Genomic DNA, 15,280 nt, shown 5'->3' with positions numbered 1-15,280 from the left:
GATTCTATTATTCTATTATCCTTCTAACACCATTCTATTGTATTTCATTATATTATCCTTCTATTGGCGAATCTATTCTATAATGATATCCTCCTATAACCATCCTGTTTTATTATACTTCTGTCACAATTCTAATGTGTTATTTCTTAGATTTTTTTTTTTTTTTTTTAGAAAAAATTACTTCAAAAGAGTAAATTTTTAAATAAAAACACTAGTTTAACTCTCGTGAATTCTAAATCTCGTAGAAAACTAAGAACACCTCATTATGATAACATATTTCAAAGCTTTTAGCTACTTCAAACCTAAAAGCATTAAAATAGGTGCCAAAACATGCACTTAAATCAACATTCTAAATTCGAATTTACAAACAAGAACCAATCCTCTTCAATAATTTTTTTCTTTCTAGAAATAACGAATGTAGAAGCAGGAATATACTTAAAAAACAGAATAAGTGCCACCCAAAGTAGCTCAATATTCCAAGTTTCAAAAATACTCTTGAGAATTGTGTTATATTATAATTCTTTTTTTTTATAGTAATTTGGTTTACTAAGCGGGTTAGTTCAATTAAAATTTGCTAATTTAAAACAAGAATTAGAAAATGATGGAAAAAAGTAGAAAATGAGTAGAAAAATAAAGACTGGGGGAAAAAGGAGAAAATAAAGACCAAACTGCAAAACTAAACTTGCAAAAAAGTCCAAAACGGGAAATTTCAAAGAACCGTTATTTCGGTGAAAACAAACAAATACAAAGTAGAAAAAAATAGGGAAAATCTTTTTAAGACAGTGGAAATCAATTCAGTGGATATTTCGGCCCTATGTCCAAAGGCCGTCTTCAGCACAATACGAGAATATAAATATATATATATATATATATATATATATATATATATATATATATATATATATATATATATATATATATATATATATATATATATATATATATATATATATATATATATATATATATATATATATATATATATATATATATATATATATATATATATATATATATTTATATATATATATATAAATATATACATATATATATATATATATATTTATATATAAATATATACATATATATATATATATATATATATATATATATATATATATATTTATATATATATATATATATATATATATATATATATATATATATATATATATATATATATATATATATATACATATATATATATATATATATATATATATATATATATATATATATATACATATATGTATATATATATATATATATATATATATATATATATATATATATATATATATATATATATATATATATATATATATAAACTTGCAAAAAAATGTGAGAATTAAAACTAATAATTTTTGAAAATTCTTTTTAAAAACAACCTTAGAATCCTTACTTCAACGAAGTTCAACCAGGACTGATAAATAGAATTAATTGATATGATAAATTCATTCAAACAAAATAGAAGAAAATAATTAATGCAAGTTTTCAAAGACAGTCTGCCTCAAAGGTCTTTTTGTAACTGATTCCAATGCCATTATAAATTGGGTTAGTGAAATATTTTGTTAGATCATTTTGAATTAAGTTTGAGTTAAAAGAATTTAGTGAGTATTCCCCCAAATCCCAATTCAAAGAAATATTATTATTTATTTTGAGACTAATTTCGTACATTAAAGTAATTAATTTTCGTATGTTCGGATATTAACAATACTAAAGTAAGTCTATTTATATAAATTATTCCATTTAAGTCATTCCTCTATGTAATTAAATAAAAAAAAAAACAAGTTTAAAACTTAAAACGAACAGAAATTCCTTCGTATATGAAAGGGGCTTTTTCTCTCCAACGCCCCGGTCTTTACGCTAAAGTTTTTTACTGTTTTAAAAAGTAGAGTTAAGAAAAAGAATCAAATTTTACCCTAAAGAGCGAGGCGTTGAGGAGAAAAAGCCCCTTTCATATACGAAGAATTTCTGTTCGTTTTAAGCTTTAATGTCGCTCCTTACTTTCATTTAAAAAAACTTGTGTTTTTTTTATTTAATTTCTGGACATTCTTTAATTAGCGCATTTTTTGATCTTGGATCTCCGCACATAAATAATTAAAACGAAATTTGCATATTATTTTTTTTTTGGCTAAATGGCTTTCTCAAAGTTTAATCGGAAAATTTTGAGAAAAAAGGAGCGAGGGAGGAGGCCTAGTTGCTCTTCACTTTTTTGATTACTTAAAAAGGTAACTAGAGCTTTAATTTTTTACGAGTTTTCATTAGTAAAAAATATACGCAACTTACGAATTAACTTACGTAACGAACTTCTACATTCGGATGTTTTTATTGTGTGTATGAGGGGTTCACTCCTCGTCGATACCTCGCTCTTTACACTAAAGCTTAAATTTTGTTCCAAGTTCTTAAGAATGACCCCTGAGCCACAAAGGCCGTAGAATAAATAGTTTAAATAACTAAAACTACTTTAGCGTAAAGAGCGAAGCATTACGAGGAGGTAAACCCCTCATATGCATAATAATTTCTATTCGTTTTAAGTTTTAACGCTGCTCCTTATTTTCACTAGAAAAAACTTTTCATATTTATTTTTTCACTTTTTTTTTAAATAATGCTAGAAAATCCTGCGCCCCCTTCATTGAAAATCTCTTCCTCCATGAGAAGTTCCTCCATCGAAAGATTCTCCCACGCACCCCCCCCCACTCAACTCTCCCCCAAACCCCAAAAATCCCCCTTAAAAGGTCTGTACATTTCCCAGTAACCATTACTAAACGTAAACACAAGTCAAAGTTTGTAACTTGCAGCCCCTCCCACGGGAACTGCGGGGGAGTAAGTCGTCCCCAAAGGCATAGTTATTAGGTTTTTCAACTATGGCGAATAAAATGGCTATCTCAGAATCTTGATCCGGTGACTTTGGGGAAAAATGAGCGTGGGAGGGGGCCTAGGTGCCTTCCAATTTTTTGTTCACTTAAAAAGGGCACTAGAACTTTTAATTTCCGTTAGAATGAGCCCTCTTGCGACATTCTAGGACCACTGAGACGATATGATCACCCCTGGGAAAAAAAGCAAACATAAAAAAAAAACAAACAAACAAATAAACACGCATCCGTGATTTATCTTCTGGCAAAAAATGCGAAATTCCACATTTTTGCAGATAGGAGTTTGAAACTAATACAACAAGGTTCTCTGATACGCCGAATCTGATGGTGTGATTTCCGTTAAGATTGCATGACTTTTAGGGGCAGTTTTCCCCTATTTCTAAAATGAGACAAATTTTCTCAGGCTCGTAACTTTTAATGGGTAAGACTAATCTTGATGAAACTTATACATTTAAGATCAGCATTAAATTGCGATGCTTTTGATGTAACTATTGGTATCAAAATTCCATCTTTTAAAGTTTTGATTACTATAGGGCCGGGTCGCTCCTTATTACAGTTCGTTAGCACGAACTGTTTGACATACAAGCTGTGTCTGGCTATCTACTTGAAATTCCACAAAATTTTTCCGTTTTTGGTCATATTATATCACAAAATCTATGACATAGAATAGCATATTTTAACACGTATATAAAACATATATTAAACATACATTTTAGGACTCAGCTTGGTCTCACATTAAAAATCTTGCTCCCCCTCCCAGTATTCCGAACGCTCTCTCGCTTCCTTTTATGATTTTTATGAATTATATAGTGTTGTATATAATTCGTTGTATGTATGTGTACATGTATATAAGTGTATGTGTATATAATTCCGTTGCATGTGTCGTATGTACATGAATTATATACTGTGCTGTATATAATGTCGTTTTGTGATGTTGCATTGATGACCTTTATTTTGAAAAAATGGTTTATTTGTGTTCAAGAATGTCAAGAAGTGTTAAGACCGACTAATTAACTGAAAGGTAGCTGAGATTTAATTTTGAATTAGAGAGTATTAAAACATCATATTCAAAAATCTTTGATATGATCTTCCAAGTCAACATAAAAAAAAAATTAAAATGCTTAATCTTATTCTAAATAAGTGATATGTTCTTCAAGTCAATAAAAAAAAAAGTTTAATCAAATTCAAAACTGTGCTTGATATGATCTTCCAAGTCGACATAAAAATAATAAAAATATATTTTATTATATCCAAAAATGTGTTTAATATGCTCTTGTATGTCGACATAAAAACTAAAAAAAAATATTAGTCATGATCAAATAAACATAAGGTTTACCGTCACATGAATGTTTTGAACTTGATTGGTAGATTTTGAAATGGCTTCTTTACTAGGACTTAACCCTGATCGAGCATCTTCAACAACAGTTTCATCCACAGAATTTTCAAACAAAGCGCTATCTTCGATTGATCTCTGATTCTTCTTAAAATCTTCATCTATAGGTAGCAGTATTGCATCAAGGTCTGAGAGGTCTTGAAGGATAGATTTAGCTTCTTCTTTGGGTATACGGACGCTTCTATCGTAGCGAAATTCTTCCCGATCTGTCAAAAAATTAACCAAAAGATATATGAATAAAATTTCGATAGAAAAGAGAAGATTTTTTTTTCAACTTTTCGGCAAAATAGCCCTCGCTGTCAGTTTTCAGATTAGAAGAAAGAGAAACAAGAAGGAAAGACAAACTTACTACTACTAACAGCTTACCGCAACGCCAAGGCGCCAACACAGCTACGCAGGCTCCTCCTGCATCCAAATCAATTCAAAGCCTCTCTTTTTACACCCTCCCAAGAAGTTCCCATTTCCTTTAAATATTTCTTTATAACTTCTTCCCAAACCAGACGAAGACGAACTGCTTTCCGTTTAGCCCTAGACGGTAGACCGAAAAGGAAAATCTTCCTAGGCTAGGATACCATCTATCCATATTTCTACCGAATTGAACGTTTAAATCTCCTAAAAAAAACAACATATTTCTACCTGTGACCCTGTCTATTTGTTCCCGTAACAGTTAGTGAAACTCATCTGAGTCACTAGTAACTCCATCAATCGGTTCTACAGTGACATATACTACTATAACTGATACACTGAACTTTTTAATTATAAAATGAGCAATCATTATTTTATTTTCCAAGCCTAAACAAGGCTTAACAGCTTCCTTATTCATCAAGAGCCCAACTCCCTGTCTATGCACTCCAACCTTCCTGCCTGAGTAAGTAAATTCTATACCACCTAATTCACATGTTTTCTACACCAGGGATATGACTTTCTGAAACTCTTAATGAGTCCAGTACATTTTTAAACATCGTAACATTCCATGTTTCAATTTTCATGTTCTTTAAATTATTGAAATTATTTTGGCCTCAGAAAAAGCAATGATCCCGGACCGGATACCAGTGCAGGACGGGGATTTTCTCAAATACACATATTTTCTCAAGTCTACACTGACGTGCTTAAGCCAGCTTAGAATCGGACAGCAAGAAATTCTTAGAACCTCCAGTATGAATAGAAGCTTTGCGCAATCCTGGGCCACCCCTTGGTCACTACAAGGTCTTCAGCACTAGGCGATGTTCTTCTATCGACAAGAGTCGAAATGCTGCACAGATAGTCTCAAGCCTATTACCTCTGACTCATTTTATATTCATGCCTACAAATATTGTGCTACTAGGTGGAGACAGTCCCTAGTAGATAAATTAGCTAGGAAGAGATTTTTCGGCCCGAAAACGCCCATCAAAACAAACCAAGCCCAGATGAATTATCCATTAATCAGAATCCCGTGCGAATGCTGAATCGTTTACTAGGCTATAATCTCTTCGAAGGGCGCCATTGCTCAATTGGGAATATACAAAATTTATGTACAAAAATCAATATGATTCACCGAAAATCAAACGGTTGACGCGGGGTGAATCCGGTAGAAAAAACAGACACCATCTTTTAAATTCACTACAATAAGAAAGAAAGAAATAAAGAAAAATAAATTAAGTAAATAATTAAAAAAATATAAAACAATAATACTCATAGTAAGGGGAGGTGCAACTACATCCATACTGTGTGGTTACTCGCCAATTGGCAAAAAAAAAAAAAATAAGGACGGTTATTTTTAAATAAAAAATACAGTTTTTGTCGCCAACTAAGAAAAGGAAAACCTTGTGTTCAATACATCAGCAACAAACTTACAGCTGACAGCTGAATATATTGCTCATAGCTTGGCATGCAATGGTTTTATTATCGCTACACATTTTTTCCTATTGTCTTCTTAAAAGAGTTTGAACTCTTTAGGAAAATTATGGAAAAGGATGTTCGGTCTTTTACCTTTTTAGGTCTTTTACCTTTACATGTTTTCCTATTGTCTTCTTGGAAGAGTTTGAACTCTTTAGGAAAATTACGGAAAAAACTGTTCGGTCTTTTAACTTTTTACCTTTTTAGGTCTTTTACCTTCTCCATGTTTTCCAATTGTCTTCTTAGAAGAGTTTGAACTCTTTAGGAAAAATATGGAAAAGGCTATTCGGTCTTTTACCTTTTACATATTTTCCTATTGTCTTCTTAGAAGAGTCTGAACTCTTTAGGAAAATTATGGAAAAGGCTATTCGGTCTTTTACCTTTTTACCTTTTTAGGTCTTTTACCTTTTGCATGTTTTCCTATTGTCTTCTTAGAAGAGTTTGAACTCTTTAGGAAAAATATGGAAAAGGCTATTCGGTCTTTTACCTTTTTACCTTTTTAGGTCTTTTACCTTTTGCATGTTTTCCTATTGTCTTCTTGGAAGAGTTTGAACTCTTTGGGAAAATTATGGAAAAAACTGTTCGATCTTTTACCTTTTACATGTTTTCCTATTGTCTTCTTAGAAGAGTTTGAACTCTTTAGGAAAAATATGGAAAAGGCTATTCGGTCTTTTACCTTTTTACCTTTTTAGGTCTTTTACCTTTTGCATGTTTTCCTATTGTCTTCTTGGAAGAGTTTGAACTCTTTGGGAAAATTATGGAAAAAACTGTTCGATCTTTTACCTTTTACATGTTTTCCTATTGTCTTCTTAGAAGAGTTTGAACTCTTTAGGAAAAATATGGAAAAGGCTATTCGGTCTTTTACCTTTTTACCTTTTTAGGTCTTTTACCTTTTGCATGTTTTCCTATTGTCTTCTTGGAAGAGTTTGAACTCTTTAGGAAAATTATGGAAAAAACTGTTCGATCTTTTACCTTTTACATATTTTCCTATTGTCTTCTTAGAAGAGTCTGAACTCTTTAGGAAAATTATGGAAAAGGCTATTCGGTCTTTTACCTTTTTAGGTCTTTTACCTTTTGCATGTTTTCCTATTGTCTTCTTGGAAGAGTTTGAACTCTTTAGGAAAATTATGGAAAAAACTGTTCGATCTTTTACCTTTTACATGTTTTCCTATTGTCTTCTTAGAAGAGTTTGAACTCTTTAGGAAAATTATGGAAAAAACTGTTCGGTCTTTTACTTTTTTAACTTTTAGGTCTTTTACCTTTACATGTTTTCCTAATGTCTTCTTAGAAGAGTTTGAACTCTTTAGGAAAATTATGGAAAAAACTGTTCGGTCTTTTACTTTTTTAACTTTTAGGTCTTTTACCTTTACATGTTTTCCTAATGTCTTCTTAGAAGAGTTTGAACTCTTTAGGAAAAATATGGAAAAGGCTGTTCGGTCTTTTAACTTTTTAGGTCTTTTACCTTTACATGTTTTCCTATTGCCTTCTTGGAAGAGTTTGGACTCTTTAGGAAAAATATGGAAAAGGCTATTCGGTCTTTTACCTTTTTACCTTTTTAGGTCTTTTACCTTTTGCATGTTTTCCTATTGTCTTCTTAGAAGAATCTGAACTCTTTAGGAAAATTATGGAAAAGGCTATTCGGTCTTTTACCTTTTTACCTTTTTAGGTCTTTTACCTTTTGCATGTTTTCCTATTGTCTTCTTAGAAGAGTCTGAACTCTTTAGGAAAATTATGGAAAAGGCTATTCGGTCTTTTACCTTTTTAGGTCTTTTACCTTTACATGTTTTCCTAATGTCTTCTTAGAAGAGTTTGAACTCTTTAGGAAAAATATGGAAAAGGCTATTCGGTCTTTTAACTTTTTAGGTCTTTTACCTTTACATGTTTTCCTATTGCCTTCTTGGAAGAGTTTGGACTCTTTAGGAAAATATGGAAAAGGCTATTCGGTCTTTTACCTTTTTAGGTCTTTTACCTTTTGCATGTTTTCCTATTGTCTTCTTAGAAGAGTCTGAACTCTTTAGGAAAATTATGGAAAAGGCTATTCGGTCTTTTACCTTTTTACCTTTTTAGGTCTTTTACCTTTTGCATGTTTTCCTATTGTCTTCTTAGAAGAGTCTGAACTCTTTAGGAAAATTATGGAAAAGGCTATTCGGTCTTTTACCTTTTTAGGTCTTTTACCTTTACATGTTTTCCTATTGTCTTCTTAGAAGAGTTTGAACTCTTTAGGAAAAATATGGAAAAGGCTATTCGGTCTTTTACCTTTTTACCTTTTTAGGTCTTTTACCTTTTGCATGTTTTCCTATTGTCTTCTTAGAAGAGTCTGAACTCTTTAGGAAAATTATGGAAAAGGCTATTCGGTCTTTTACCTTTTTAGGTCTTTTACCTTTTGCATGTTTTCCTATTGTCTTCTTAGAAGAGTTTGAACTCTTTAGGAAAATTATGGAAAAAACTGTTCGGTCTTTTACTTTTTTAACTTTTAGGTCTTTTACCTTTACATGTTTTCCTAATGTCTTCTTAGAAGAGTTTGAACTCTTTAGGAAAATTATGGAAAAGGCTGTTCGGTCTTTTAACTTTTTAGGTCTTTTACCTTTACATGTTTTCCTATTGCCTTCTTGGAAGAGTTTGGACTCTTTAGGAAAATTATGGAAAAAACTGTTCGGTCTTTTACCTTTTTAGGTCTTTTACCTTTTACATGTTTTCCTAATGTCTTCTTAGAAGAGTTTGAACTCTTTAGGAAAAATATGGAAAAGGCTGTTCGGTCTTTTAACTTTTTAGGTCTTTTACCTTTACATGTTTTCCTATTGCCTTCTTGGAAGAGTTTGGACTCTTTAGGAAAATTATGGAAAAAACTGTTCGGTCTTTTACCTTTTTAGGTCTTTTACCTTTTACATGTTTTCCTAATGTCTTCTTAGAAGAGTTTGAACTCTTTAGGAAAAATATGGAAAAGGCTGTTCGGTCTTTTAACTTTTTAGGTCTTTTACCTTTACATGTTTTCCTATTGCCTTCTTGGAAGAGTTTGGACTCTTTAGGAAAATTATGGAAAAAACTGTTCGGTCTTTTACCTTTTTAGGTCTTTTACCTTTTACATGTTTTCCTAATGTCTTCTTAGAAGAGTTTGAACTCTTTAGGAAAAATATGGAAAAGGCTGTTCGGTCTTTTAACTTTTTAGGTCTTTTACCTTTACATGTTTTCCTATTGCCTTCTTGGAAGAGTTTGGACTCTTTAGGAAAATTATGGAAAAAACTGTTCGGTCTTTTACCTTTTTAGGTCTTTTACCTTTTACATGTTTTCCTAATGTCTTCTTAGAAGAGTTTGAACTCTTTAGGAAAAATATGGAAAAGGCTGTTCGGTCTTTTAACTTTTTAGGTCTTTTACCTTTACATGTTTTCCTATTGCCTTCTTGGAAGAGTTTGGACTCTTTAGGAAAATTATGGAAAAAACTGTTCGGTCTTTTACCTTTTTAGGTCTTTTACCTTTTACATGTTTTCCTAATGTCTTCTTAGAAGAGTTTGAACTCTTTAGGAAAATTATGGAAAAGGCTGTTCGGTCTTTTAACTTTTTAGGTCTTTTACCTTTACATGTTTTCCTATTGCCTTCTTGGAAGAGTTTGGACTCTTTAGGAAAATTATGGAAAAAACTGTTCGGTCTTTTACCTTTTTAGGTCTTTTACCTTTTACATGTTTTCCTAATGTCTTCTTAGAAGAGTTTGAACTCTTTAGGAAAAATATGGAAAAGGCTGTTCGGTCTTTTAACTTTTTAGGTCTTTTACCTTTACATGTTTTCCTATTGCCTTCTTGGAAGAGTTTGGACTCTTTAGGAAAATTATGGAAAAAACTGTTCGGTCTTTTACCTTTTTAGGTCTTTTACCTTTTACATGTTTTCCTAATGTCTTCTTAGAAGAGTTTGAACTCTTTAGGAAAAATATGGAAAAGGCTGTTCGGTCTTTTAACTTTTTAGGTCTTTTACCTTTACATGTTTTCCTATTGCCTTCTTGGAAGAGTTTGGACTCTTTAGGAAAATTATGGAAAAAACTGTTCGGTCTTTTACCTTTTTAGGTCTTTTACCTTTTACATGTTTTCCTAATGTCTTCTTAGAAGAGTCTGAACTCTTTAGGAAAATTATGGAAAAGGCTATTCGGTCTTTTACCTTTTTACCTTTTTAGGTCTTTTACCTTTTGCATGTTTTCCTATTGTCTTCTTAGAAGAGTCTGAACTCTTTAGGAAAATTATGGAAAAGGCTATTCGGTCTTTTCTTTTTACCTTTTTAGGTCTTTTACCTTTTGCATGTTTTCCTATTGTCTTCTTAGAAGAGTCTGAACTCTTTAGGAAAATTATGGAAAAGGCTATTCGGTCTTTTACCTTTTTAGGTCTTTTACCTTTACATGTTTTCCTATTGTCTTCTTAGAAGAGTTTGAACTCTTTAGGAAAAATATGGAAAAGGCTATTCGGTCTTTTACCTTTTTACCTTTTTAGGTCTTTTACCTTTTGCATGTTTTCCTATTGTCTTCTTAGAAGAGTCTGAACTCTTTAGGAAAATTATGGAAAAGGCTATTCGGTCTTTTACCTTTTTAGGTCTTTTACCTTTTGCATGTTTTCCTATTGTCTTCTTAGAAGAGTTTGAACTCTTTAGGAAAATTATGGAAAAAACTGTTCGGTCTTTTACTTTTTTAACTTTTAGGTCTTTTACCTTTACATGTTTTCCTAATGTCTTCTTAGAAGAGTTTGAACTCTTTAGGAAAATTATGGAAAAAACTGTTCGGTCTTTTACTTTTTTAACTTTTAGGTCTTTTACCTTTACATGTTTTCCTAATGTCTTCTTAGAAGAGTTTGAACTCTTTAGGAAAATTATGGAAAAAACTGTTCGGTCTTTTACTTTTTTAACTTTTAGGTCTTTTACCTTTACATGTTTTACTAATGTCTTCTTAGAAGAGTTTGAACTCTTTAGGAAAAATATGGAAAAGGCTGTTCGGTCTTTTAACTTTTTAGGTCTTTTACCTTTACATGTTTTCCTATTGCCTTCTTGGAAGAGTTTGGACTCTTTAGGAAAATTATGGAAAAAACTGTTCGGTCTTTTACCTTTTTAGGTCTTTTACCTTTTACATGTTTTCCTAATGTCTTCTTAGAAGAGTTTGAACTCTTTAGGAAAAATATGGAAAAGGCTGTTCGGTCTTTTAACTTTTTAGGTCTTTTACCTTTACATGTTTTCCTATTGCCTTCTTGGAAGAGTTTGGACTCTTTAGGAAAATTATGGAAAAAACTGTTCGGTCTTTTACCTTTTTAGGTCTTTTACCTTTTACATGTTTTCCTAATGTCTTCTTAGAAGAGTTTGAACTCTTTAGGAAAAATATGGAAAAGGCTGTTCGGTCTTTTAACTTTTTAGGTCTTTTACCTTTACATGTTTTCCTATTGCCTTCTTGGAAGAGTTTGGACTCTTTAGGAAAATTATGGAAAAAACTGTTCGGTCTTTTACCTTTTTAGGTCTTTTACCTTTTACATGTTTTCCTAATGTCTTCTTAGAAGAGTTTGAACTCTTTAGGAAAAATATGGAAAAGGCTGTTCGGTCTTTTAACTTTTTAGGTCTTTTACCTTTACATGTTTTCCTATTGCCTTCTTGGAAGAGTTTGGACTCTTTAGGAAAATTATGGAAAAAACTGTTCGGTCTTTTACCTTTTTAGGTCTTTTACCTTTTACATGTTTTCCTAATGTCTTCTTAGAAGAGTTTGAACTCTTTAGGAAAAATATGGAAAAGGCTGTTCGGTCTTTTAACTTTTTAGGTCTTTTACCTTTACATGTTTTCCTATTGCCTTCTTGGAAGAGTTTGAACTCTTTAGGAAAATTATGGAAAAGGCTGTTCGGCCTTTTACTTTTTTACCTTTTTAGGTCTTTTACCTTTTACATGTTTTCCTATTGTCTTCTTGGAAGACTTTGGACTCTTTAGGAAAATTATGGAAAAAACTGTTCGGTCTTTTACTTTTTTAACTTTTAGGTCTTTTACCTTTTACATGTTTTCCTATTGTCTTCTTGGAAGACTTTGGACTATTTAGGAAAATTATGGAAAAAACTGTTCGGTCTTTTACCTTTTACATGTTTTCCTAATGTCTTCTTAGAAGAGTTTGAACTCTTTAGGAAAAACATGGAAAAGGCTGTTCAGTCTTTTAACTTTTTAGGTCTTTTACCTTTACATGTTTTCCTATTGCCTTCTTGGAAGAGTTTGAACTCTTTAGGAAAATTATGGAAAAGGCTGTTCGGCCTTTTACTTTTTTACCTTTTTAGGTCTTTTACCATTTATATGTTTTCCTCTTGCAAGAGTTTGAACTCTTAAAGAAAATTTCGAAAAGGGAATTCGGTCTTTTACCTTTTTAAAGTATCTTTTTGTTTTGTTTACTTTAGCTCCTGTTCACTTTCTCCTCGCGTTCCCGGCCATAAAGCCTGGCGGGGAGCATACAGTCTAATGTATGGTCGGAATGCTGAATAGATCTCCCCTTTTATGAAGAATACTTCGAACATGAAAAGTCTATCACTGAACAAAACGGTATGATAAGTGACTCTAATACATTGAGATATTATACCTGAAAACTGCATATCAAAGAGGACACTCAAGAGGGACGGGGGGGGGCGGAATTGGCTCATAAATCTTGGTTGATTCGTCCTTAAAAATAAAGACTTACTTTTGAGGCATATAACCCTCTCCCGTATGCACTTATGACAAAGTAAGATGCATTCTCTATCTATCTATTTTCTATATCTATCTATATATTATTCATTTATGTCTAAAATGTATAAATTAGACATATTAATAATCTACCTGAGATAGATAGATTAGATCTATTCAGTAGAAACTATAGCAAAGCTAGTTTCGGTGCTGTTGCAAAATAAACACCATTTACGTTATTTTTCAAACATTATTTCTGAAAAATTAAAAAATAAATATGTGATTCTAATGGTGATTTTAATGCAATAAACAGTACATATCCAAAAAAGTATCCTGTAGTTTGTCCAACACTGTTACAAGTGGATGCGTATACAACATTATTATAACAGTAAAAACGAAAAAATTAGTAAAAAAAAACCCGATTTTTTAATGGAGGAAAATCCAGTTAAGAATGAATATGGATATTCCTGGTGGCAAAATGTGTCGGTGAGGCTTTATTTTTCCAAATAAATTTCCCAAATTGTAGAATTTGCTCCTTACGCCTCTAATACAGAGTATTTTGTTTAAAAACAAGCACTGTAATTGAGTAGTTTGTGGCTCATAAACATCGACAATTTCGCTCATAGCACACGGTTCAGCTCTCAAGAGAGGTGACTTTGATCTTCAATAAGCAATCCCTATACCAGTTAGGTGTGCTCAAGATTACGAAGCAAAACTGTTATGTGCTGCCGCTGTCAAGAATGTGCTGCAGACCAGGAAATATGGACAGTGCAGGCCAGCTGCACTGTCCCTACTGCGGCTGTAACTCTCGTCTTTAAAACGTCTTAGCTGATTTTATTTCTTAAACGTCGGATGCACAAATGATGTGCTTCGAAATTTTGACGGTGCGGAATTGGCAGGTTCCATACAAATGTGTTTGCATCCGGAACTGGGATAGAGTCAAAACTGAAGTTCAATTGATAACTTAGCTAAAGCCGAGCCAATCGGAATTCTTCTTGAATTTTTCTAATTTGCTATTATTCAAAACTTAGCCAAATAGAGAAAGAACTACAAACCAAAAATAGAAAAGTGGATTAAAAAAGATGAAATCTTGGGTGGCCCACCCAAGACTTTTTAATACGAGATCCGGTAGGCCCTACTGGGTCTCATTAGGGGTCAAGATCATTTGTCCAACAAGATAAACAAGTACTCTACGAAATCTGAGATACAGACAAATAGATGGGATAACTACGTATTAGGTGATTTCTTTTGTTCAAGTTTTCCAAGCGAATGGTGAAATCTGACTACTAGCATCAGGTAGTACCGGGTGTCAGAATGGGTTGAATTACGCTATTAGTAAGGACTTAATTTCAACAGTCCTTTAGAATGTTAGTGCATTAAATGAATTTAATTAGTTAGAAATAAACTTACTAGTATTTTAGTATCCAACAAATAATGAGCATTTTCGATTTTGAGGTTTACATGCAAATTTGAGGATTCTTTAATTTAACTGAAGTTTTTTTACGCCCAGTTTTGTACGTCTAAACATTGAATATGTATTTGCACAAATCTTTGAATTGGTCAATTCAGTTTGCAGTATATAACCGTGGTGAAGTTATATATGTTTAAGTCTCTCAATCCTGTTCACTATGAGGCTCAAGTAACTCCTTTTAGGAAGATTATGCATAACAATAATTAGAATTATTTCAACACAGCTAACATTATCAATGAAGACTCACCAACAGTTTCTTCGTCTTCACAGATATTATACTCAGGATCGTTTTCTTCATCTTCCTCATTAAAATTCTTTGGTGGTCCTAAAAAATAAAATTAATCATATGACTCAAACCGCTTACCGTTCAAACCTGTTAAATGACTCAATCTAAATTATATTTAATTTTTTGCCTGAATCTATGTCATTAAATGATTCGAGAAAATCAAATTCGTCTTAACAATTCTACGTTTTAAACTTTACATCTTGGCCTAGGCCTTATTTTTTTAGATAGCCATTTTGTATAAAATAGTTCATACATCAGGTAATAACTAATCAAACTACTAGGTAGACACAAACCCCTAGACCCCGGGGGCAAGTGTTTTAAGTTATGTCCCGAGGCGTATGAGGTTCTTATGCAAGTAGAGGTCGTATAAACTTCAGAAGTGGCTCATTTGATTGGAAATTGAAGTTCTAGTTACCTTTTTATAAGTCAAAAGGTATCGGACCTATTTAGAACATGACGTTCGAGTCAATTTAGCTTTTTTTCTTTCCTGTGTTAAGCTTTACCAGATCTGTAGATCAGTAGGTTCTGACTAAAGATATGGCACCTTAGTCCACGTTAGTATGAGTCATGTATAACATAATATCACTTATGAGTCATGTATGACACATGTATGAGTCATATAACATAATACCACGTTAGTATGAGTCACACCACACTCGACGTGCCAAACCCTTAAAACATCTTTTCAATAAACTCACCAAAGCGCTGAACTAACTCTAAAATTTATACTT

The 15,280-nt window shown here is 32.0% G+C and overlaps 1 protein-coding gene across 3 annotated transcripts in view; it reads right to left on the bottom strand.

The window, feature by feature from the left end:
* The window catches only part of LOC136035700 (GON-4-like protein), a 116,760-nt gene that overhangs the window by 48,380 nt on the left and 53,100 nt on the right, over positions 1 to 15,280 (bottom strand). For all 3 annotated transcript variants that reach the window (XM_065717645.1, XM_065717643.1, XM_065717644.1), the window contains 2 exons: positions 14,511 to 14,588; positions 4,213 to 4,475 (listed from right to left, as the gene is read on the bottom strand). In XM_065717645.1, the coding sequence (XP_065573717.1) occupies positions 4,213 to 4,475; positions 14,511 to 14,588 (341 nt within the window). The remainder of the gene's footprint in view (positions 1 to 4,212; positions 4,476 to 14,510; positions 14,589 to 15,280) is intronic.

Source organism: Artemia franciscana, chromosome 14 (genome assembly GCF_032884065.1).
Source record: "Artemia franciscana chromosome 14, ASM3288406v1, whole genome shotgun sequence".
Lineage (NCBI taxonomy): Eukaryota > Metazoa > Arthropoda > Branchiopoda > Anostraca > Artemiidae > Artemia > Artemia franciscana.
This window is presented reverse-complemented; position numbering and strand designations above follow the sequence as displayed.